The 26,913-nt window shown below is 39.8% G+C and overlaps 1 protein-coding gene across 3 annotated transcripts in view; it reads left to right on the forward strand.

Moving 5' to 3' along the window:
* Positions 1–26,913, forward strand: part of unc13c (unc-13 homolog C (C. elegans)) — a 119,467-nt gene that overhangs the window by 13,646 nt on the left and 78,908 nt on the right. For 2 of the 3 annotated variants that reach the window (XM_085154659.1, XM_085154678.1), the window contains exons 3-9: positions 11,928–11,950; positions 12,489–12,535; positions 13,922–14,000; positions 16,683–16,754; positions 20,637–20,856; positions 22,379–22,606; positions 26,052–26,193. In XM_085154659.1, coding sequence (XP_085010785.1) covers positions 11,928–11,950; positions 12,489–12,535; positions 13,922–14,000; positions 16,683–16,754; positions 20,637–20,856; positions 22,379–22,606; positions 26,052–26,193 — 811 coding nt within the window. The remainder of the gene's footprint in view (positions 1–11,927; positions 11,951–12,488; positions 12,536–13,921; positions 14,001–16,682; positions 16,755–20,636; positions 20,857–22,378; positions 22,607–26,051; positions 26,194–26,913) is intronic. The other variant, XM_085154669.1, reaches the window with a different exon arrangement.

A 26,913-nucleotide genomic window follows, 5' to 3' on the forward strand; every position in this document is an offset into this window, starting at 1 on the left:
ACAAAAGGACCGCCTGATGATCCTCTAATCGCCTGAGCCAAGGTGTGGGGCCCAATCAGCCAGAGTTTTGGGTGAGCTCGTTGTGAAACCTGGCCCCACCTTATCATGCGAATTCCTGAGGTCAGATGGCCCAGGATGTAAGTGGGCGTTAAGGCGTCTGGGGAGGGAACTCAAAACTGGATTATAGATGGCAGACAGTTGGTGTCGTAAACCACCGCCTCTGTTCAAAGATGGTCGCTCACAGTGGACATAGATGGCTTCTTTCACTCCTCTTTCAAACCATCTGTCCTCTCTGTCCAAAATGTGAACATTGGCATCCTCAAAAGAGTGTCCTTTATCCTTAAGATGCAGATGGACTGCTGAGTCTTGTCCTGTGGAGGTGGCTCTTCTATGTTGTGCCATGCGCTTGTGAAGTGGCTGTTTGGTCTCTCCAATGTAGAGGTCTGGGCATTCCTCGCTGCACTGTACAGCATACACCACATTGTTAAGTCTGTGTTTTGGAGTTTTGTCTTTCGGGTGAACCAGTTTTTGTCTGAGCGTGTTGCTGGGTCTGAAGTAAACTGGGATGTCGTGCTTGGAGAAAACTCTCCTAAGTTTTTCTGATACACCAGCTACATAGGGGATGACAATGTTGTTGCATCTGTCCATCTTATCCTCCCTCGCTGGTGTCTGATCTTCTTTTCTGTGCCTCTTTGCTGACTTTAAGAACGCCCATTTAGGTTACCGCACGTTTTGAGTGCTTCCTTTACATGCGTGTGTTCCTTCTTTTTTCCTTCAGGCTTAGAGGGAACATGTTCTGCCCGGTGGTGTAGGGTCCTAATTACTCCAAGTTTGTGTTCCAGAGGGTGATGGGAGTCGAAGAGGAGGTACTGGTCCGTGTGTGTTGGCTTCCGGTAAACTTCGATGTTGAGGTTGCCATTCTCTTCAATGTGCACAGCGCAGTCCAGGAAAGGCAAACAGTCATCCTTTGTGTCTTCCCTGGTGAACTTGATGTTTTTATCCACAGCGTTAATGTGCGCAGTGAAGGATTCCACTTCATGTGTCTTGATTTTGACCCAGGTGTCGTCTACATATCTGTACCAGTGGCTGGGTACTCTTCCTTTGAAAGAGCCAAGAGCCTTCCTTTCCACTTCCTCCATGTAAAGGTTGGCTACAATAGGTGACACGGGGGAGCCCATGGCACAGCCATGTTTTTGTCTGTAGAAGCCTTCGTTGTATTTGAAGTACGTTGTGGTAAGGCAGAGGTCTAACAGTGTGCAAATCTGATCAGGTGTGAAGTTGGTCCTGTCTTCCAAGGAGCTGTCTTCTTGTAGTCATTTTCTGACAGTCTCCACTGCCTCCATAGTGGGTATCCAAGTGAAGAGAGAGAGACTACATCAAAGGACACCATGGTTTCATTTGGATCCAGGGTAAGTTTCTGGACCTTGTCAGTGAAGTCGGTGGAGTTCTTGATGTGGTGTGTGGTGTTCCCCACGAGAGGAGCAAGGATGGTAGCAAGGTGACACAGACTTAACAATGTGGTGTATGCGGTACAGTGCAGCGAGGAATGTCCAGACCTCTACATTGGAGAGACCAAACAGCCACTTCACAAGCGCATGGCACAACATAGAAGAGCCACCTCCACAGGACAAGACTCAGCAGTCCATCTGCATCTTAAGGACAAAGGTCACTCTTTTGAGGATGCCAATGTTCACATTTTGGACAGAGAGGACAGATGGTTTGAAAGAGGAGTGAAAGAAGCCATCTATGTCCATTTTGAGCGACCATCTTTGAACAGAGGCGGTGGTTTACGACACCAACTGTCTGCCATCTATAATCCAGTTTTGAGTTCCCTCCCCAGACGCCTTAACACCCACTTACATCCTGGGCCATCTGACCTCAGGAATTCGCATGATAAGGTGGGGCCAGGTTTCACAACGAGCTCACCCGAAACTCTGGCTGATTGGGACCCACACCCAGTTTCACACCTTGACTCAGGCGATTAGAGGATCATCAGGGGGTCCTTTTGTCCCTCTGTGGGGGGATACTCCCACTAGGTTTAAATCTGGGACTCCCCACCATTTGACCTAAGAACTGAAGAAGCTTCTCGGATGAGAGGTGAAACGTCTTCAAGCAACTTAAAGAAGTCCAGACGCTTTTCTTTGCAAGCTCCTTTGACCATATTTGTGTGTCATCTGCATAGCTATGATAGTTTATTTTGTTGTTCTTTATAATATGTGCCAGTGGGAGCATGTAAATGTTAAACAGAAGGGGTCCCAAGATGGAACCTTGGGGAACTCCACATGTGATACTTCTCTACTCAGATGTGAAGTTACCTATTGATACAAAGTATTTCCTGTTTTCTAAGTATGTTTTGAACCAGTTTAGTACAGTTCCTGAAAGACCTGCCAAGTTCTCCAGTCGTTTGAGTAATATGTTGTGGGCAACTGTATCAAATGCTGCACTGAGATGCAGTAAAACTGAGACTGACATTTTTCCACTGTCTGTATTCAGACATATGTCATTAAACACTTTGGTCAGAGCGGTTTCAGTGCTGTGGTTCTGTCTAAAACTTGACTGGGAGGCATCATAGCAGTTATTCTTTTTTAAGAAATAATTGAGCTGTTGAGAAATTGCTTTTTCAATGATCTTACTTAAAAATGGGAGATTTGAGATCAGCCTGTAGTTGTTCATTTGTGTCTTGTCAAGATTGTCCTTTTTCAGTATAGGTTTAATTACAGTAGTTTTAGTGGTTCTGGATACACACCTGACATTAAAGAAAAGTTGACGATCTGTAACAGGTCTGACTCCAAAGTCTGTGAGACCTTTTTGAAAAAAACTTGTTGGCAGGACATCTAAACAGCAAGAGGAGGAGTTCAGTTGACCTAAGATGTCCTCCAGGTCTTTGCTGTTAATAGGGTGAAACTGTTTCATGGTGTTTAAACTGTTTTTCGGTGGACACAGTGCATATCCTGAATCTGCTGTTGATGTACCAATTGCTTGTCTAATCTTTTGGATTTTTTCTGTGAAGAATTTGGCAAAGTCATTGCAGGCCATGGTCGAATGAAGTTCAGCTGCCACTGACACAGGAGGGTTTGTTAGCCTGTCAACTGTAGAAAATAAGACCCCAGCATTATGACTGTTTTTGGTGATGATGTCAGAGAAGTAGGACCTCCTTGCACTCCTCAGTTGTAAATTATAATTGTGAAGTTTCTCTTTATAGATGTCATAATGAACCTGGAGGTTTGTTTTTCTCCATCTGTGCTCAGCTTTCCTACACTCTCTTTTTTCATGTTTCACCAGTGTGGAGTTTCTCCATGGAGACTTTTTCCTTCCAGAGATAACCTTCACCTTAATGGGAGCAATAGTGTCCATTACATTTAATATTTTAGCATTGAAGCTATTGACGAGTTCATTGACTGAACTTCTGGATAGGTCAGGTGTTAATGGGAAGACCTGGTTAAAGATCTCACTACTGTATTTGATTACACACCGTTTTGTGATCACTGCTGTTGATATATTTGTGTGGGCTGAAATTCTACTTTCAAAGAAAACACAGTAATGATCAGACAGGCCCACATCAGACACAGTAACCTTTGAAATGCTCAGGCCCTTGGAGATCAGTAGGTCAAGAGAGTGTCCTCTATTATGTGTGGCCTCTGTTACATGCTGAGTCAGCCCAAAGTTGCCCAGATTGTTACTCAGGTCTTTAGTCCCGTTGTCCTGAAGGTTGTCCACATGGATGTTAAAATCCCCAACAATAATCACACAGTCGAAATCAACACAGATCACAGACAGCAGTTCACTGAGATCATTAAAAAAGTATGTGCAGTATTTGTGAGGCCTGTAAACATTAAGAAACACAACTTTGGATGGGGCCTTCGAAGCCACATATTCAAAAGGCTGAAAACTTCCAGGAGATAGCTGCTTCCATTGAAATGATTCATTAAATAAGACAGCAACCCCCCCTCACTGATGATAGCCAACTTAAGTGTTTTAGAGGTATTATTTGCCCCCTCGTGTTTGGGAGCAGTCTGTGGCACACAAGGTATGTTTACTATATTTAAAGATCTTTTAGGGTGCAGCTCTCTGTGTTTTGACCAGGCCACATGTCTCCTTCTGTTACCTAAAAGTACAGAAATTTTAAAACCTTCTATGATGTTTATGTGTTGTTTGTGCTGTTTTGCTTCATTATTCGGGTTTGTTTTATGACAACCTATCAAAGACTGAAATGTGTAGTGGAAATGTAAGAGAGTGGTAACCACATAGACATGTGAAATTGATTTTTCTTTGCACTCGTTTTCTTTTGGCTGCATATTTTTCCATGCCACAAGCTTTTCAGTTAGTTTATTTATGTGTTTTATAATGATGTTGATCAGAGAATAACATCAATGTGGATATAAATGATAACTATTTATTGCTATAGTAAGTAAGTATCATTAGAAAAAGTCTTTGGTTCCCAGTAGCTGTTTCTGAAATATAGTTAGATGCATAATTTGTTAGGGAAATAGGCATTTTTTTTAAATAAATTTTGCCCCTTTACACCATCACAGTGGTTTTAAATCAACCAATCAAGATGTCACTAAAGTTTTAATTCAAAATGTTTAACTAAAGTAGTACGTTAACTATTTAGGCAAAAATAATCAGACATTAAGCATGTATTTTCATATAAGACTAGCCCTGATCCGTTATTATTCCATGACAAATTAAGCAGAAAAAATATCAGGAGTTGATTGCAAGTGTTTAACTTGTATTTTGTGGCTTTTTACCAGAAATTTTACTATGAGGTCCAAAGACATGCCAGTGAGGGAGGCCATCATTAGGCTAACCCCCCCCCCCCCCCCCCCAAAAAAAAAAAAAAAAAAACCCAAACAATAATAAACCTATCAGACAGATAGTAAAATCTTCAGTTAAGTGGTCAGATCAATAATCTGGTATATACTTAAAATGTAGGAATGCATCATCAAAAGGCCTGCAATACTATTGATGATAGTGGTTAGTGGTTAATTGCATAATTTTGTCCTTGGTTAAGAAAAACATCTAAAAAGTTAAGATACAATAGATAAAAGAGACTTATTTGGACAGAAGAATCAAAGATGAACTTGTACTAGAATGATGGGAAGAGAGAAGTATGGTGTGGAGATCAGAGAAATCCCTGTATCCCTCCTCAATATTTGGTGATGTTATAGCATTGGCATGTATTACTGTCAGTGGAATTAGGTTACTAGTGTTTATTGAAGATGTGACTGCTGACAGAAGCAGCAGGACCAATTGGAAAGTGGACAAGGCTTCAGATTCAGCCACATACTGCAAGGCCGATTAGAGAAAGCTTCACAGTGCAAATGGATAATGATCCAGTGCATACTGCAAAAGTAACCTAAGAGTTTCTCAAGGCAAACAAATGGGATATTGCTTTATGGTCAAGTCATTCACCTGATTTTAACCCAACTAGGCATGCATCTAAAGGGAGGAAACTCAGCATTTGGTGCAGTCCATGGGTGCTAGACTTTTGGCAGTCGTCAAGTCTTTAAAACAATCCTTGCGTTTAACATTATGTTCATTTGTCCAATTTTTTTGAACATCTGGTTATTGCTGCACCTTGGTGAAACCCTTTCAATGGAAGCGGAAAGTCTGCACTTCAATCATATAGTTGTGTAAAAAGTGTTAATAAAATATTGTAACACATAATAAAATGAGCCAAAAATAATAGTCGCCTGCTCTTTCCGGTGTCATCTAAAACACTCTCAGATGTGTTTGGCACCTGAAATGTTACCTCACAGCTTTTTGAAAAATACACACAAATTGTAATAAAAAAAAAAGTATTATTTTGTGGTGCTTATGGAGAAGGACGCATAGATGCATGCACAATCTATATGCCCCCCACATTTCTTCCCACTCACACGCTCCTACTCCCACCCTCATTAACTTTATGCCTTCATCTCTTGTAGCTGATATGTGCTCATCATTCTCGTGCTCTGGAGCGTGCTGGCTGGTCTGTGTGGGAGCTGTGAAAGGAGTCTCAGCACTGTACTGCCACTCCTGCCCGGCCTGTCTTCAACTGGCTACAGCAGCGTCTGTATTCAGATGCTAATTCACACTCCCAAGGGCATTCTGTAACCAGGTCAGCCTTGCTTGGAATATTTATAGAGGTCTACCGCTACTGAAGTTTGCTGCTTGTTCCTGGGGGAGCAAAGGAGGTAGACCCTCTTTATGCTTAGTTCACCATTTCTCAAGAAAGTGTGGATATGAAAAATGCAAATAAAGGGAATGGAGGGCCTCTCCTGCTGTTGTTTAAAGTGTTATCTTCCAATTCAAAATATTGATTGACTTTGTGTTGTTGCTGGGGGAAAAAAATTGATCTAAAGTGAAAGCTTGTTCTCCACAGGTAATGTACACTCCCAACTTTGAGATGCTGCAGTTTTCAGATTAAACACTTAAAGTGTCAATAGGTAACTCCCCACACACGCATCCACCCCATGCAGCCATTGAAAAGACGCTTTATGTTTTAAAATGCTCTCTTGTATCAAGCTTACTGACCTAGTAATAACAATGCCAAGTGGTTATCTCTTTTGAACCCTTTTTAGTTGCTGTGCACTATCCGTACAAAGTTCAGCTTTACTTTTCTTCTTTACTTTCTTTTTCTTTGCCTCCTCAGACAATACACCTCATATTTTTCATTTATATTTTTCAGTTTCATAATTATTGCCAACGTTTGCCATTGAGTTTGAATTTACTAAAAGCTACTGGAAAATCAATAATGGTTTCCTTTACATGTTTTATTTGTTTGTTTGTTTTGAATGGCGTTCTCCTGGTTAAAAATCATACCCTTTCATACTTTCTATACTTGTAGTTTTTACCTTCTACTTGCCCCAGCGTTGTTCTCTATTAGTATAAGTTACGACAATAGTTGCTGCAATGTCACAAACAAAACTTTGCTTATATATATATATATATATATATATATATATATATATATATATATATATATATATATGGGCTGATAACCCATCTTTGCTGATCTTGGATCACTTCTTCAGAAATTTCTTTTCTATGATATTGTGAATAAGTGAATGAATTTACTGACATTAGCCTGCCACAGCCTCTAAGACGTAGTCATAGTTAAAACAAAAGTGAGAGGAACAGTGACTGCTAATATTGCTTATATAATATAGCTGATGCTTTTATTCCATATTGGTCATGTGGTATATTTTGAGTGATCAGAGGCACAAGCTCTGAATAGATTGGTTGCACAGGCACTTAAGACATTCATATGTCACTTTGAAATATATTTCACCAGAGCCATTAGGCCAGAACCTCCCACTGGATGCCTTTCTTTTTTTCTAACATATTTTGTCACTGATTTATTTTCCATAAAGTAATTTCTGAGGTTATTAAACATGGAGCTTTTACTTGACAGCTGATAATATGACATTTTCTTTTCACTTTACTGCATCTGTGTGTGTCCCACCAACCTGAGTGGATTGCCAAATACAACCAGAGTGTTGCTGCCATCTAGCTTGTTTTAGGCTACGTCCACACTAATGCATTTTAGTTTGAAAACGCATTGTTTTCTCTCCGTTTTGGCCTCCCGTCCACACTGAGACGGCACTTTCGCTGATGGAGAACACAGCGTTTTGAAAAACACTCTCGAAAAAAGCATACATTTGGAAACGGTGCTTTCGCGTTGCAGTGTGGACAGCAAAAACGCAGACTTTCTAAAACGATGATGCATGTTAGTTAAACTAAGATAGTGGAGGGCATTATACAGCAGTTGTTTTGTTTGCTCTGAATTTTGACAGCCCTATTAAAGATTAATATCAGTCTGTACATGCTCCAGATAGCTTTTCTTCAAATTCTTTAACTCTCACTTACTTTTGCAACTTTGTACTTTTGTGTTGCTCGCAGCAACAACTCCACCTCATTGTTAGTCCATTTAAAAAACTCAACATTTTGCCATGACGTTTCAAAGAGCCGGAAAGTAAATAAACGGCAGACTAAATTAGGCAGGTCGAATCTTCTTGCGTTTCACGCATGCGCAGTACTTTTTCGCTGTTTCAATGTGGACGCACAACTCTTTGAAAACGACTGAAAATGCTAGTGTGGACGCGGAGCGTTTTCAGATGAAAATGCTATTTTCAAATCTATCCGGGCTAGTGTGGACATAGCCTTAGTTTTCCATCTAACTTTATTTTAACTCTAACTATATTTGTTCTTTCTTCAACACTGTAGTTCAATTACAACAAGCCCCCTTTGATAATTTTGTCTAGCGTATGTTAAATTTAGTCTGTCACGTCTTCACAAGCTTCAGTGAATCCACTCAGTAAGTAGGTCCTTGTCACAGCAGCCATTGTGTAAAAAGGAAAACACGGGGATGATATTTAAAATTAATTATGGCCCCATTCTCTTTAGTGTGTAAACCTTTCAGTTTTGGCATCGTACACTAAACGGTAGGGGGTTAGTTCAAGTATAAATAGAGTTGCACTTCTAACTGTTGGAAAGAATGGTCTGTTAATATACATTTAAGGCAAGTTGTTATAAGTCATTATTTATTTTTCAGTGCTTATTGCTAACCTCGGGTATCTGAGGCTGATAATAATAAATACACACTGAAAGATGTAATCAAATCCTACAATAACCTGTGCACACCGCAAGTACTACTCTGGAGCCTGGACTGCAGCTACAACAGGCCCACAGTTTAGGGATGACTTACTGGAACTGGAGGAGCTGGACTGTTTATCTTGTTTTGCCACCAAATGGAAATATGGGCAATTTTAAGCAATCTGAGCAATTCAGTCTAGCCAGTGCAAACATGCATTTGTCACTATAAAAGTTTGTACTGCAGTAGAGCATTAAGACTTGTCATAGTCATAATAAATTAGGAGTTCTTTAGCGTACATAAATGATTTTTATTTAAATGTTTATAGTTTATAGTTATATGAAATTGAGAAAAGTAGGAACATAGGATTTGTAGGCTTGTTTATATAAATACGTAGAACTGCTACAACTGGTTGATTGATTGATTGGATTGATTGATTGATAATACTTTATTCATCCCGAGGGAAATTGGGTTGGCAGTGAAGGGAGGAGTAAAATATAGTAAGATATTGTGGTCAGCAATATTGAATGCTGCACTGAGGTCTAACAGGAATAGCGCAGGGATGAGTCCACTGTCAGAGCCCATAGTAAGGTCATTAGTAATGAGTCCTGTTTCTATACTGTGATTAATTCTGAATCCTGACTGAATTTCTTTAAACAAACCCTTCCTTTGCATATGATGAGTTAGCTGCTTCACAGCTACTCTTTCAAATTTGTTTTAAATAAAAAGAAAGTTGGTGATTGGTCTGTAATTAGCTAAGACAGCTGGGTGAAGTAAAGGCTTTTAAAGAAATGTATTAATTACAACCATCTTAAAAGCCTGTGGTACATAGCCTGGTAATATTTAACATTTAATATTGAATCCCTAGTCTAGTAAAAATGAGACCTAGGAGACACATCAATTATTTGGAGGACGTGATTACTAAAGGTAACTGAGGAAGATCAATAGTATTGAAAGTTGTCTGTGAAGGTTCTCAGTCATCCAGGTCATCGTAGTCTAAGGAGCTTGGAAAGAAAAGTGTCTGGACTTCTTTAAGTCGCTTGAAGATGTTTCACCTCTCATCCAAGAAGCTTCTTCAGTTCTAAGGGTCATAGGTGGAGAGTCCAAGATTTAAACCCTGTGGGGGTATCCCCCCAACGAGGGACAAAGGACCCCCTGATGATCCTCTACCTAATCACATGACCAAGGTGTGAAAACGGGTGTGGCTCACAATCAACCAGGGTTTCGGGTGAGCTCATTGTGAAACCTGGCCCCACCCTATCATGTGATTTCCTGAGGTCAGATAGCCCAGGGTGTGAGTGGGCGTTAAGGCGTCTGGGAAGATATCTCAAAACTGGATTGTAGGTGCAGACAGTTGGTGTCATAAACCACCGCCTCTGTTCAAAGATGGTCGCTCACTTGCAGTAAATTGTGTTCTGGTCTGTTGCAGGCTATTAGAAACAAAACCTCAGTTCGTACACAAATAAAATGTGAATCTCTAAAGCATTAGATGTTATTATTGAACCCAAAATCAGGGGTGAAGTCAGCAGTAAGATGATTGTAAATGATATAGGCTATGTGGATCTATTGAAACCAAAAATGTTCCCTGACATCAATATACAACCGTTTAAGAACACTGATAAGCTGTCGATGAAGGAAATATAGCCAAACATACATACTCTGGGAGTAAAGCATGGTACTGTATATTGGAAATGCAATATGATATAGCCACAGATGTTATCTAAGTAATGTTATTGTCAGACTTATTCAATATACCTTGCTGCAAAACTAGTTAAAGCTTTCAGACTTCAGCTTTTCATTGGGGATTTGTTCATTTCCAATTTTTTCAGTCTTCCTAACATGCCTATGTGAATCTTCAGTGTAAAGAGAATGGTTATGAGAAACTGTCACGGGATCAGCTCTACATTCCTAGTTTAATTTCCTGTATCTGTCATGAGCTGCTTGAAAATGTCCTTTTGCTCTCATACACTCAGATGATGGTAAACTCATTGTGATGTAAGGTGAAAAAAAATCAGTAAAAATGCGCAAACACGCTCGTTTCTTTATGTTTAAACCTATACTTGGTGTCCACAGTAGAACAAACGTTCTTGTATGTGTAGGGGCTTCGCTCAGTCCTGGTAATACTGAAAGATATATGAAGCTTTTCTGCTTCAGAACCCTGATCTATGTACGGTGTGACCATGTGTGTCAGGACCATAATGCTGGATTTATTGCTGCTGTTTGCCCACATCACACACACAGAAAGGCATGTACACACACACACACACACATGCGCTGAGCTTTCCTACCAATCAGTTACGTTTTTGTTCCACAGATTTAAGGCACCTATGAATTGAGGTTTATATCTGCAGCCTATAGCCTATCTTTGTGCTGTGGCTTTATCTAGAGCAGCTACAGACTTGAAGGTGGAGGAGATGGCTCTATCTCGTATAGCTGTGCACAAAGTAGTTTAGTTGGTCGCTGTCCATGGTACCCACTGACTGCTGAGCTCCTCTTTGTGTGTAGAGTAACAATATATTTTCCTAGCTTTACCAAAAATGTTCCTGTACAAAATCAACCTTTTCAAGAATTTATACAATGTTGCGTAACATTTTTAACGCTTTGAAACACTTCCATGGCAATCACTTATCTTAAAACATTAACTATAACTATAAAATAGTTGTGATAAAGTCAACCACTTCATTTTCAATAAATGTGTAGGATTAAAATCATAATCAAAATCAAAATCATAGAAACAAAATCAAGTCGTTATCTTATTTTCTACCTTTAATTCTCTCTCTATTAGTGATGCAGTAACAAGAAAACCAACATTAGGTTTATTGTTTTAATCAGGCTGGCAATTTGATCTTTCTCTTGTGAACAGCTGCTTTCTATTTGTTCACATAAGATCATGTTTACGCTGCCATTTATCACCTATGGATCAATAGCACAGTAATTACACCTCTCCGGTCTGACTTATTTAAAGGGCTTGCCCTCTTGCAGTTTGTCTCTAAAATAGCAACACGATACCAACTGCTTACATAATGTCCCATGTCTTCCTAACTCAGGTAATGTTATCGATCGCAGCCATTTTTCTTTCAAACTGCGTTTATTTACTCTGTGTCCAAGGAATAATCTTCATCTATTAGCCCTTAGCTGGGAACCCTCTTTTTTATGCTGGTTCTGTCTTTTTCTGTTCTTAGCAATTCCCTCTAAACTGTTGACTCTCTCTTCATTTCGACATAAATTGTTTGGCAAAACAGAATTGTGTAATCTGGCAGAAATAATAGATCCATGTCCTAAATAAGTGTTTAGTATTCTAGTGAGATGATCCTTTCTAAAACTTCATGTTCTTGTCATTTTCTTCTTTCAGACACCAGTGCTTTGGATACTCAGGTTTTAAGCCACTGTTTATCATCAGATAATTGGACACTTGTGATTACTGTGCATGTGCATGTGTGTTTTTGTGAATGTGGAGTTTATAATGTGTGTGTGATTCAAGTGATATTTGTAGGTGTGATAGATAATGCAGCATGTGCCCTTCTGTTGGTTATCCCTTTATTCCTTTTTTTTTTTTTTTTAGAAAATTATACATGTTTCAAATTTCACATTTGGTCAGTGAGAAGGGAGCATTACATAATAGGCAAATGTGGCCTAAAGCGCAGACAGCGGCAAAACTCACAAACGACACTGATGTGGAATTATTTTGTCTTTTGCCTGTGGTGCTTTCCTCTCTTCTCCCTGTGCGGTATTATTCTGCTCCTATCATTTATCTTGTCCTGAATTGCCCTCCTATTGTACCTATTTTCCCACGTTCTTGTTATTATAGTGTTTATTTCTTCGATCTAAATTGTCTCCCATATTCCTTGTGCGTGTTTGAGTGCTTTCTTCTTTGTAGTTCTTGTTTTACACTATGTGTTTCTTCTCTCTGAAGCCTCGCAGTCTTTTGGATCCCAAAGTGCTCGGCTTGCAGACCGGGGGGTGAGTGGTAGCTCACGTACTGATCTGATTGGTTCACAATTACTCAAATTGGAGCTGCTGTGCTGTTTGTACCCTCATTCTCACTCACCTGTAGCTGAAAGGCTACAGGCATGCTGCTTCGCTGGCATACAGCCCCAGTTAAACTACCATGCTTGCTATTTGGTCAAACACCATAGGGGGATAATGCAGCCATTAAAAGGCAAACATGCCATTCAATGAATCCTGAATGAAATCTATAGGGATATTCAACAAAACCAAAGATGGTGATACAAGCGCAGCTTCCAGTGGAAACAACATTATGTAGTATCAAAGCCTTTTTAAACATGTTTTTTAAATTAGATTTGACTCCTCAGTCCATACATGCATTTTTTTTCATTGTGACCATGAAAATGAATTTTCATTTAGATAAACCGACAGGCCTGTCAGGATTGCTAGAAGGAGGATGACTTCACCCTATTTATATATGTCACGTATTTGATTAACTTCCTGTTAAGAAATGCGAGTGTCCATGTAAGCGTATGAACCCAACTGCTTAGATATATGTGATAAACTGTCAAATGTAGCCTCAGTTTACCCCACTGCATATCATGACAGTGTAGACAATGCAGTGTAACAGCAGGATACACCAAGCATTAAGAGAGGGAAAGCTCAGGTCTCCTGGATGAGGAAAAGGACTGTGCAGTTTGTCATGCTGTGTATCTTCAGGGTCAAATCACTGATGTCGTCGAGAGGGCTGACAGAGAAGCTTGAGGAGCTTTATCTGTATGGAGGCATTGGGGCCTCGATGTTAGGTTGAGGTCATTGTGGAGTCTTTGAGTGACAGTTGAGGTGATGCCACTGAGAGCCTCGTGGGATTGGAGTAAGACATGTGGGGACGTAGTGAGCACAAGGGAATTGAAAAATAGAGAGAGCCAGATGACTGGAGCTGAAGTGTTTAAACATGACACAAATTAATATTAAAGTTCCTGTTTTTTGAGGTGCAGAGAAAATTTGCATTTTTTTTTCTGCACTGGGCCCTCAATATTTAGTTTTATTGAGTACAAGTTGAGTTTCAGATTCAACATGTATTAATTGTATATAATATAAATAATAACAAGTATAATATGTGTCAGTAATAGCCATCACCCCTGGTATGTCTTAGAAAAATAGATAACATGGAAGAAGGGGAGGTTATGGATACGGCAGGGGGGGAGAGGGATTATTTCTATTACTAGTGTTTGTTCACAACAAGCAAAGTGGAAGGGGGTAAGACAGGTTCAGAAGGAGGCATGATCCATGGGGTTTGACAGTTGTGTAAATCAAGGCCCCCCTTTCACTGTAGTAATGTCTCCCACAGCATGGCATTATTATGATATTAATACACCTTAAATCTGTCTGCTTCTCCAGGACTGGCAGTATTCTTTATGGTATTGACAGCATGCCAGATTTACGTCGCAAGAGGACAGTGCCTCTTGTCCGAGACCTGGTGAGTCATCTGCCTCAACAAGGTTATGTGTGATTTATGTCAAATCTATCTAAGTGACCCCATGTTTTGACACGGTAGTGGAATCCTTCTCTGTGTAAGTATGAGCAGGGGGTCCCCTGTAGTAGACAAAAATACTGTTACAGTGTTTCAAAGTGGCACTGTTTGTTTCTCATCATTGTCCTGTACTATCCTGTATATAACAACCTCCAAGAATTTGTCATTAAAATCTGACTGTGTCAGGTTTGCATTTTAAGTTCTTATAGCTTATGATTGTTGTAATTAAAAATGAGCCGACTATACAGACATTTTATTCGAAATAAATTTAGGTGTCACTTAGACATTCACTGTGGCAAAATTAAGCCAATAAAAAGGTGATGGGTAATAAAAGCAAACACCTAAATCTCTGGCTATTCTGTTAGAGCAGTGCCTTGTGGGTATTTAAAATCTAACCTTAGCCATAACGCTTAATTAATTAGCCTGGAGAGAGTGTTTAAGACATTGCATCACTACGACGCTCCGCCATTTGCTTTTATTGCAACATAATGTGTCATAAGATATCCCGCAGAGCGGCATGTTGCAAACAAGTCCACTTTAGCACTGTGCCACATGGTTAGTCTGTCTGAAAGACAACAGTCTGTTGTGATGCCAGTAGTATTCATGTGTGTCTATAATTGTTTGTCCACTATGTACTGCACACTATGTCTGTCTTGTATGTGTTTTTGTGTCCTCTTCATGTCTTTTAGCCAAAGCCAAACAAATATTAACACAAATCAGATCTTTAAACAAACTGCTTGGTATACTCGTTAAGTCGAATGCCCTTCCTTGATTGGTTTTATTTTAAAATATTACAAAATGAGTTTTGTGTAAATGATAATGCAATTTGATGTCATGCACATAGATGCTGATGAATGTTTATATCACGGTGAACAACATGAGTTGATGCTGTATTTGTCCATATCTCTCATGAAATTAATAACCAACAATGTCTTGGTAAGTATGGGTTGTCGTTTTTTAAATTTTCTTCTGGATTTTGGTGTATATTTGCCATTCCTACAAAGACCCATAACAGCTATGGGTAATATTTTTCAGTGAGTTGTCAGATTTCAGCCTCGCCGATGTTCGCCATTTTTCTTGCTTTTTCTGTTGCTCGGCAGGTGTTGAAAAATTGTATTTAACTTGAAATGTTGACAACTCAGCCCAAAAATATATCCGAGAGACTTCATTGACTTCTGATTTAACTGTGTGAGGCTTTTAAATCATGTAAAAGTGACACTGAGCAAGCCTTTTACACATGGGATGAAGTCAGCAGTCAGCAAACTAATTGGTCCCCTTTCATTGCCTCTCCTTTGTCGATGTCCCCCATTTGCTGTGCGATTGCTTCAGGGCAGCAACAGCGTTTGATTGGAACGGACAGCAAAGTTCCCCCACATTATGGCGGGATGCAAAAAAAACAAAACAACAACATTAAAAGTTGAGATTCACAAAGCACTGAATCTATATTGTAGCTGAATAGACAACATCTGGTCACAGGGTCTTCTTGTATTGCCCGCAGCAACCTCACCAGTGCTGGTGCATGTTGATAAACTTACATCAACACTCACGGTTCATGTAGAGGTCACGTTCCTTCCTACATTCTCCATGGCTTCCATGGATCTTTACCATAGCTGGGCTGTGCAGACAAGAGGGTCGTGGTAAAGACTGATCCAATATTGTCAGCTGTCCATGTCTGCATTCCTCTGTTATGTAATTTTCCTCAGTATGGGATAAATGTTTATCAGTCTCTGCTCACCCAAACTCAGTGGATATTACTATGACAGCTAATTTAAGTAAATGTGTGTATTAGTGTGAATGTATGCGTGTTACATGTCAGTGTTTGTGAGAGTGCCTTGTGTGGGTGTCTACTGGTTTTTGTTCACATAAGTTTGTGACTGTCTGGGCAGATGTGTGCGTGCGTGTGCCTGAGTGTGAGTCGGTGTTGTGCAGTACAGCTGGCTTCACTCATACGTGAGTGTGTGTGTGTGTGTGTGTGTGTGTGTATGTGTGTGCCATGTGTTTCTCTGTTTGTGTCAAACTAATGTGCAGAGCAGACAGCAGAAAATATGATCAAAGCTTCATCCAACAGAAAACTGAATATAAATGTCAAGCATGACTGCAGTTTAGTTACTTCTAGTGCATGAATGGATAAAGAATCATGCAACCGCTGTTTAATCTCTCTTGATAAATAGTTGAATCTTTCTAGAGCTCTGTGCCCTAAGCAGCAGTCCTGCATGGCAGTTGAAGCACCTATGCTCTCACTGTGGATTAGAAATTCAATTCCTCTGCTGTTTATGCTTTCAGTGTTCCCCCTCCTACCCTTTGTCTAATTCAGTTTCTCTCATTTTTTCTTTCATTCTTTATTCATGATCTCTTGGATATTACAGGCTTTGGTAAGCTTGCTTTCTTTTCCCCCTGTGCTAAAGTAATATTCTCTGTTTAAAAAAATGTTTTCAAATGTTCAATTAAACTACTAAAGTAAATCTGCGTGTGGTAGTCAATCTGTTCTACATTTAATTAAATATTTCTACTCCTTAACACATAGTTTAAAGCTGTGTCTAAATCCCCCCAAAATACTGCATAAAAGTCCAGATAGGTAAAACGGGTTGGTGAATTCATCTCTTTTTTATCCTCCTCTTCTTCCATCAGACCCTAACTGCTCGAAAGGCAGGCATCTCGTTCGCTCTGGTGAACAGGTCCACCCTGAATAACGAGGAACTGGTGAGTACATGGAAGTCATTATGTGGTTATTGCGATGTGTGGCGATTATGTACTATTAATGGAACATGGAAGGCTTTACAGGGACAAAGGGTGCTAGATCCACCTTATGACTATTTTTTGGGGGGGTGCTGTATTTCGAAAGTCTGGTACTAAAATGCTTATAAACTTTTAGAGCTGTGCTGTGTGCTGCAGCCATTGTACTTCAGGGTGCTGGGTCATGTTGGCAGGAACACGGAGTTCCAAAATGTGAGGATTCCATTACTAGGCCACTTTACTTCTTACATGTACATATAGCATACTGTGATCTGTCTGCGTGCTGGTCTGTCTGTCTACAAATAGACAGCTTCAGTTTAAAGAATTGGTCTTTGTGACCAGCTACTATGTGGCCAAGTTCAGAAATTAAGCAGTGGTCCTACTATTTTATTTTGACTATTAATAATGAGCACTGCATATTGAGGATGACTGAGATCTAAAGAAAGGGCAAAATGTCTCAGTTGATGGTGTGAGACACTTTTGTGACCTCTAAAGCTCTCTCTGCATTAATGGATTGCAATTCTTCCCTCCCAGAGGGAAGACGGCGTAACAGGAGGCAAACAGCAGGAGAAAGCAGCTTCTCAGCGAGACAAACAAGCAGACAATTTCACATCCGTTGATGTGCAACAAGGGGATGCCTAAGCCTACAAGATTACTGGATTCAAATGCGCTCTGTATACATATTGCTCAAAGATTTAATCTTTTCAAAAGGTCCTAAATGCAGCTCTCAGTTCGTGCACACTGATTGTGCACATGCTTGTGTCGCTCATAAGTTTCACACGCTTGACTTGTTCCTCTTGGTCCACATGGCCAGTTTCCCTATGGTGACAGGGGTCTTGATTGCTTACTAATAACCATGGATCGTTTTAAAGGAGCTTTAGGGATGAACAACTCATGACCTAGATGAAGGAGAAATGATGTGAATGATGCAGCATCCTAATTGGTGTACAGAGAGCTGATTCTTGAATAACTTTGTGCTGTGGTGTGAAGACTTTAGGGGTTCGAAGAGCTGTATGCTGATTATGAGCAAACTGGTCTTAATATTGGTCAGGGGGAGCTGACTTCTGAGCAGAGCTGTAGATTGTGTGGTCTTAGAAAGTAGGACGAGCAGATGTCAGAGTTTTATCTGCGGCATTAAGTCCAGGAGAGTGCTTCCCTGTGAGAACTCTGAGAGCACTCAGTAAACAACCATATGCTATTTAAGTGAGGAGAATGGACTAGTAAAGGAAGGGTGAGAAATTGACAGGAATTAGGAGAGAATGAGAGAAGATTAGGGCAAAAAGGGATTTGTCATTTTGACCCTGTGGCTGTGATGTCACTGCGCAGGCAGCCGTGGTGAACAAACTGCTTTCCCTGGAGAAATGTTTCACTCTACTTATAGTGCTTACTTCTTCCATCCTCTCATTGTTTCTCCGGACTACGCCTTCCAGTTGTTTTTTTTTAATACAATGCAATTTATTGTGACTCATTTTATTTTAAGAACATATAGACTTCCCTATCTCCCTATGCTGTTTCTTTCTGTGTCGTGTTTCCCATGCATCTGCTTTTTAGAGCAGAAAGAAACATTATGTGTGGGCCGGCTAACTGCCTGTGTGTCCGCTCAATGTTCTGAGCTGCATGTGATCGCAGCGCTCAAGCCTTTTAACGGTGACTGTCAACATAAAGTGAGGCCATGCTTACCTGCTGAGACAAGGCAGGGACTTTTACAAAGGAGGAAGGAAGCTACGATCTGACACGTTTCAAAGAGCACCTGGAAATGAGATGTGATGTGTTGCTTTAAGTCAGTTCAGATATAATCAGGGAGGTCGTTAGCGGCAAAATATGCTCCTATTGATTTTAAAATGCTTGCTTGTGATTTTGATCCAAATGATTTTATGCAGTTTTTCAAATCTAGCCTGACATAAACTTCAAAATGCTTGCAATTGTCTAAAATGTATTTGTGCTTAAAAAAAATAAAACGCCTTGTTAGAGGGGAGACAATAGACTGGTTAGTGCAAGAGATTAGCGATGTAGAAGGCTGGAACAGCATGAGCAGGACGGCTGTGTCAATGAAGTGGTTGACAAGGACAATAGGTGGTGAAATTGAAAAGGAGGGGTGAAAGGAGGAGCTGAGATTAGATTCCTCTCTGTCATGTTGCTCTCAGGCACAGGCACAGGCTGCCAATCAATCCAGTAGTGTCTTGCACAAAATCACCAGGGTTACCTCACAGTTTAACACTTGGGACTCACACATGCAACACTCCACTCACATCTGCTGCACTGTGTGATGTGTGGCAGAGGAAGGAACAGAGAGTGATAGGTGGAACCAGTAATAAAATATTACTTGTGTAATGGCCAAAGAAACAGACAAACTGAGTTTTGCACATTTTCACTGCGACTCAAAGCATTTGCTCTGTGGTTAAATTAGAAAAATAAATCAATTATTTGCCAGCTAAGTGGGTTCACTGAGAAAAACCGTTAGTGAGATGTCTCTGAAAGAAATTTTGATTCACTCATATCCTTCGGGCTCTGTCAGTATTAGGCAGTTCAGTATTAAATTTAGCGAAGAGCAGCCTTCTGGGTGTGGCCATAGTGGAGGCTGTGCGTAGGTCGTGGATAAATCTCAGACATCTGCTTCATCTCATCATCCTCAGATTAAAAGGGAAATCTCTCTGTCTCCAACTATGTTTCATTAGAGGTCCTCCGGGGTTCAGCAGCCTCTGTGTTGTATCAGCAAAGTTTCACAATGTTAGATAGCCGTGTTGTCCTGTCATCTGGTGTCATTTAATCATCTCAGCAAGTGTGTGTGTGTGTTTCCGGCTGGATGTGTGTCAGCAGGCAGTGCAGCAGTCTCGGTAAAGTGCAGAGCTACCATTCAGGTGTTAAAGCACATTGTCAACACACTGGAGGCTGACAGCAGAGGGAGGGGTGGAGAAGAAGGGGTGAGGAGTGGAGCTCAGTAGAGGTGGTGAACAAGTACCTCTTGAAGATTTATTTAACTGCAATACATCTCATACTCTTTCTCTCTCTCTCATTCCCTCTCTTTCTCTGTCTTGCTCTCTCACTCTCTCCCTCTCAATCTGGATAATGCTTACTTTTAAGAACCTTATTTACAGCATTCATTGATTCTGCCTTCAAAAATTGGCAAGGCCTTGCTAGTTTTCTAGTCCTTGTGCATAGCAAGGCTGCTGCAGTGAAGCATTCGATTTGAAGAGGCTTCTGTTACACACCAATCAGTCCAGGCAGGTGTCTTGGAGAATTTAGTATTTGGTTTAGAAACACTTTAGCCAGGAAAAAACTCAATGGAAACAAGGCCTGTGGGCTAAGGATGCTGTTAATTTAAGCTTAATGAGATCTAAGACTGATTTATTATAGCTGACTTTTCCATTGATAATCAGGTAACAAGGGAAGGAACTTTGTCCAAGAAAAAAGAAACCAAAAAATTGCTGCAGTACCAAATGAGAGTGCTTTTTAGTCAAGTTATGTAATTGCCAAGATTAACGCAGACACGTGTTGTAAATTTCACCCAGCCTTGAATGCACCTTAGTTTACTCAGACATTTTTATAATTTCAGACAGTTGCGTTCCCACAGCAGTTGCAAAAGTATTACTCTTCCTTTAGTACTGATCTAAAGTTGTAGGGAACACCTGAAAAGCAATTTGAGTACAAACTTGTTTTTATTAACTTTTGAAGTTGTTATGAAATCTCATTTTCTCAGGCCTATAGTGCCACGAGAGTTTAACAACAGCAGCAGCATCTCTTTCGATCCACTCAGCCCCCGCATCTTTTCCGTCATTGTCTTTATACCTTTATTATTTCTCATATTTTTTAAAAATTCCCCTTCTTTCTTTCTTTTGTTCTTTCTTTCAGAAACTACACGTCTTCAAGAAAACTCTGCAGGCACTGATCTACCCAATTTCATCCACAACACCCCATAATTTCGAGGTGTGGACAGCAACTGCACCCACCTACTGCCATGAGTGTGAGGGTCTGCTGTGGGGCATCGCCCGGCAGGGGATGCGCTGCTCTGAGTGTGGGGTTAAATGCCATGAGAAGTGCCAGGACCTGCTCAATGCAGATTGTTTACAAAGTAAGAAAGTACATTCATTTATATACTGACACTAAGCTGCTTTGTATTTTACATTCAATAATTCATTAATGCAACATATCTTGGCGTTTTTAGTATGCTTGCTCATGGTTGTTTGTTGATTTATCATTCATAATTAACATGATTCAAATGTTTTTTGGCTAATAAACAAGGAGTAGATTAATTACTACAGTGTGCAGCAGCCGTAAACATATTTCTTCTGAAAATCTGGTCAGTGCACACATTATTTTTGGTGTAATTATTTTCTCTCCCCAGTTTTCTAAATATCACCAGTAAGCTGAAAGCCTAAAGTATTAGTGAATGGTGTTAAAAGGGTTTGTTAAATGCATGTTACATATGTCCTTGTACTCATAGCTACATGGCACATTTACAGTGCTCTGTCAGTCACTGGCACTCATTACGATCTCCAGTCAGGTTTTTCAATCAGCAACGGCCCTGTTGTGACCGTGTAGACTAATTTGAACAATGCGACATGGAAGCTCCAGGATGATCCGCACGGCAATCCTCACTCACTCTAAGTGGATTAGCGACACCCTGGCTGTTACAAAACTCAATGTTTTATAACACGTTCATACTAGCATAACAGTGTTTTATAGTTCAAACCGTGATTCATCTTTATCACATTCATCTGCACATGAATGCGCTGCTGATATGCAGTGTGATACTGGGATCAGATATAGAAAATTAACCGGTACAACTTCCTCTTTTGTCCTGCAGACACATAAAAATCATGCACACACACGTGCACGCGCACACACTCCATCATTATTACATAAATTACTGATTTGGCTTTGCCATAAATGCTCAGAATCAAACGTGCAAACTTTACTCTTCATGCACACTTAGAGATGCTGATTTTAGAGAAGATGCTAATGGCTCAGTCACACTAGAGTAAAAATAGGGTAGCAGCGTCTTTGCAACTAGAGAAAAACTGATGGTTTCCCAGCAATTGCATTGAGATTTTTCATATTCAGCAAATGATTGCAAGTTGCTGTGCGACCAGCTATCAATCACTTTTGCAGTGTGATTGTGCAAGTTGTCTTGTGGGAGGCAGCCTGTCTCCCAACAAGTGGACTCAGACTGAATGTAAATAATTGCAGTCTAAATTCTAAACACTAATATATTGCCAACTCATTGCAATCAATCTGAGCCAATGAATGAAACTCGTCCGTGACATGGGTCTTTGCAGTAAGCTCAACTTTGTGGATGTAGATGGCAAAAAAATTGCAATTTTTGCTCATTTACTGCAGTTAATTGCCATCTTATCATAAGCAGATAGCATATAATTGCTAACTTGACCCAATTCAATTGCAAACTGAGGGCAGACCGACTGTATTGTATTACCATTCTAACATTTTGACGTAACAAAACAGCTTTGCAGATGGCAACCCACTGCCCATGTCAGAGACTCCAACCATTGTTTTCCGTACTGTGACTGTAGCAAGCCTAGTGCTTAATATTTATACATAGAGTATGCAAACTACTTAGTTTTTTTTTTTTTTAGGGGCAGTGGAGAAGAGCTCCAAGCATGGGGCAGAAGATAAAACCCAGAATATCATCATGGCTATGAAGGAACGCATGAAGATAAGGGAGAAGAACTGCCCTGAGGTATTTGAAGTGATCCAGGAGATGTTCCATATCTCCAAAGAGGACTTCAGCAGCCATCTGAAAACAGCCAAGCAGGCTGTGTTGGAAGGGACCTCTAAGTGGTCAGCCAAAATCAGCATAACAGGTTAGCCCAATTTCTCATTATACCAGAAAGTTCATCGTCCACGAAAATGTCAAAAATGGGTCATAGCACACCAGCAATGATATGGATTTTTTTAAATTTCCCTCTCATTTACACATTAGTCATCAGTTAGCAGATGACTGATAATTGCTTCTCAGTCAGTAATGTTTGCTATGAGTGACCCTTGACTCAAAAAGCAATTCAACAAAACTGTCAGAGGCCTTGTCAAATGACAAGCAATGTTATATTAACGAGTTTCATCTCATTAATAATCTCTCTGACACCAGACCACAAGCAGAAACACATATTTATTCATCTGCAGAGAAATTGCAGATAAATAAATATGTGAGAAAGAGAAGGTAATTGATCTGGTAGTTTGAGGAGAGATAATTTGCTTTTAATACCATGAGAGTTATTACTGGAGATAATATAATAAATAATTTTTCCGGTCATCTTCTAGATGACTGCGAAAGAATTCTTGCAATCATCCACTGTCTAATTGATTTGTGTAACACGGAAGGAAGCTATGTATTTTTGATAAGGCTTGATTTTTGTATCAAGCGCTAATAAAAACAAGAAAAAGTTATCAGGTTTACTATGATGCTTCCCAAATGTTAAATGATGGCACATTAAGTACAAAGCATCAGAGATGTTGTAATAAAGAGGCTATAATGACTTATTATTACAGTTGAACAGTCATTTCTGCAACTGAAAGAGAGCTTTATGTCTTTTTCACGACCATGGTAATCGCTTTTACAGCTATACTGACACAACTTTGCAGAATATACTTTGAAAATGAGACCCCCAAAAGCAGCACCTCAAGCTTTCTCAGATATGCCAGTCAAAAATGTCTTGCCTCGGAGTGCCATTTGACAGCATTTTACTACATATTCAGATGAAAAACATTTTTTCTGCTGAGGTGGTGGGGTAAGGTGTAGGGGATGGAGGATCTGGGCTCGGGGGTGGATTATCAGTTCCACAGGTTACATAGTAGTTAGATGTGTCAGACTGAACAGTTTCTCCCTTTTGGGGTCCTAAATGCAAATGTAATATGATTTAGTTATATTTTTTCTTACCTAACTTCCTTTTTTTTGTTTCTAACTAACCAGCTGAACTAAACATTTTTTTTGTTCATATTTAATTATGGGTGTCTTTGCCTCTTTGATTGTAAAACCTCAGCTGTGTTTTGTTGTTTATATGGTCTGTCCTGCAACACACACACACATAAAAAAATAAAATCAATAAAGCCATAGGCATGAAATATAAAGATCTGCTGTTAAAATATTTATCTTCTCTGAAGATAGTTCTAGACGACCATGTTAAGTTTATATCGTTCTGCAGAGTGAATCTGGGACATGCATCTAATTTCTGGGATTAAACATTTCTCCCATGTATGTTAACTGGCTTCTGAAAGAAGGTCAGAAAGTTATATTTGTAATGTGGCCGCAGACAGCGATCCATCTCTGAGGCCACTGTGCCAGGTCCAGCTCATTTATTGCCCATCTTGCATTTCTCACAGTGTCAATACAGCAGAGAGAAATAGCAACAGAGAAGGTGAGGCGACAAATGGAGATGTAGGGAAAAACAGGCAGAGGACTGGGAGAGCAGAAAAGGAGAAAAAATAAGGGTGAAAGAGACGTGACAAAGACCCATGGTTACCTCAGTTGATTTTCCGGGGGAATTATTGAATACTCCATTTTAGAATGTAGGCAATATGTCTTTATTTATTTACTCTATCAGTCATTAGATAAAAACAGACTGGGATTAACTGTGCAGCACAGACAGTGAGCATGGGCCGTTCTGTGTTTGTTGAATGTGCACAGTAAATTTGAACCTTTGCCACCCATAAACTAATTTTACATTTGAAAGTCTGAAGCACCGTCTTTCAAACAAGTTATCCTTCTTTATCTATATTTTTTATATTATTTCATAGCAATGTTGTTTTGAGATGATGTTTCTTATGAAGCAGATATGCAACCAGGCTCCTCTGTTCAGTATCAGCTCCTCATACTAAAAACACAGCATTTTATGCTACAGTGTTAGTCAAGCATGCAGCATGGGAATCTTATTTCTCTATTGAAGAGCTTCACAAATATTAATTGGTTTCTGAGATCATCAAATTCTCATGAAATGTAACAATTCTCAGAGTAATTTCTCATGTTTACTGTTAAACAGGAGTGTGCATAAAAAAACGGAAATGCAGACTAGGTTTAAATTAGTTTTTGCGTATACTTGAGAAAATTTAAACCCAGACAGCCGCATGGGATTTACAGACAGGATTCAATAGAATTTAAGTTTTATAAACAGATTTTGTTGTGGGATAAAATGCTGTGAAACACCTAATTTGCCTCTGGTTTATTCTGTTTAACAGAGGGAAGTAGCAAGAAATAAAAAGCTGGCTTTCACAGACAGAGCTAAGATATTAGAAGTGTTCAGATGAGGGTAGTGACACTCTCTTTTATGGCAATCTTTCATCAGAGGGATTTGCGGTCCATTGGTTATTGTTTGGGAAATATACAGAAGTAACACGGCGAGTGGCGAATTTAAAACGCTGCTTATGATATAAAAAATGTTTTATAACAGCAGCATGTCATGTCTGGGATTGAATTCTTATAAAAAGGTGTGAGGGCAGCGGGTTTACTTGCCATTGGGTAATTTTAACAAGTGCTTTATCTTAAGCATACATGTGACCCCTTTAAGCATATGTCAGTTTCTCAGACCTCTCCTTTACTACAGGATGCCCTGAATTCTGAGTACCCCCAAAGCAAGCATGCAGGCTGTTACTCCCCAAACCTCTCTATCCTGCCCACCAGCTCATGTCAGCATTGAGCTGAAGGATATATATGTACCCTGAATTATTTAGACTGTCACTTATGCATATTTAATGCTGCAGTGTCCTTTTTCCCTTTTATGGCACGGTGAAATACTACTGTCTCTCCTCTGCACCTTCCTCTGTGTGTGGAAGTAAGATTCAGAATCAATGAGTTTTCTCTGAAACCCAGCAGTGGGCATAAACACAGAGGTGGAAACCTCATATAGCCTAGATGTAGGAAGGGATAATCCATAGACAACACATGCAAAAAACAATGAATAATGGCTGTTGTCAAGGAGCCAGAGAGTTGCTTTGTTGCATTGGCTATTGCAGGCTGAGTGTGGCAAAACAAGCAATTTCTTTAGTTGGGATGTGAGAAATGTGCAGCTTCTCGGGCACACTCTGAAGCAGGTTCTCAGTGCCTAAAAGAATGACATATTAAATATGCTTAATTTGAGTGATAACTTAAAAAACTGTTTTAGAAACACACCATGCTAAATACAATGCTGCTTTAGAGGGCATATTGAAGCAGTGCTATTTATGCCAGAGAAGTCAAACATTCAAAACTATGTCATATTTACAGCTTGTAGTACTTAAATGACCCACCACTGATTTCCAGTTATCTCCTGTCTCCAGTTATGAGTGCGCAGGGTTTACAGGCCAAGGATAAAACGGGCTCCAGCGACCCTTATGTAACCGTCCAGGTGGGCAAGACCAAACGCAGGACGAAGACCATCTTTGGAAACCTCAATCCAGTCTGGGATGAGAAGTTTAACTTGTGAGTTCTCTCGACAAATTTGACCTGTGCCTGACCAGATAATCCTCAGTGAGATTAAGAATGATCTGTTCAAGGGAAGTCTTAAGACATCTTAACAAGGCAAATAACACAGGTCATAACCCTGCTGATTCAACAATGAAATGAATTAAAGCTTTACTGCTTTAGTTGGATGCGATTATCATTTTTCTCCATTTCGCTTATTATTGTTAATATAGTCTATTTTCTTAGGTCTGCTAGCTAGCTAGCTTGACAAAATACAAAGCCCCAAGCAGAAAAAATGAGTGGTGGCTCAACCTTTTTGTTAAGGCAGGTTCCCATCATAGCCCATGAAAGATGGCATTAGAACCATCACTTGAAGTGAACTCTTATTCTGTCCAAAATCAACTGATAGCATATCATGTCCATTAGATCCTGAAACAGATAAGAAGTTAAGAAAATTGATAGAAATTAGATCTTTAGCCTTTAAACTTGAATAATTTAAATACAATAATCAAGAAGTGCTTTCCCTGTAGGTCTGACATTATTCCATAATGATAGATGGAGGATGTGGATGTCAAAGTAAAATGCATTTTGCTGTTATAATTGTAGTCTTATTGCATCGCTTTGGTCACCTCTCTTCCTTTCAGTTAATATACTTTATATTCTGAATTATGTCCACGCAAAAAATATAGCTGTTAAAATATATCACTAATCTAAAACCAAGTAAATTGTAATGAAAAG

This window comes from Neolamprologus multifasciatus, chromosome 1 (genome assembly GCF_963576455.1).
Source record: "Neolamprologus multifasciatus chromosome 1, fNeoMul1.2, whole genome shotgun sequence".
Lineage (NCBI taxonomy): Eukaryota > Metazoa > Chordata > Actinopteri > Cichliformes > Cichlidae > Neolamprologus > Neolamprologus multifasciatus.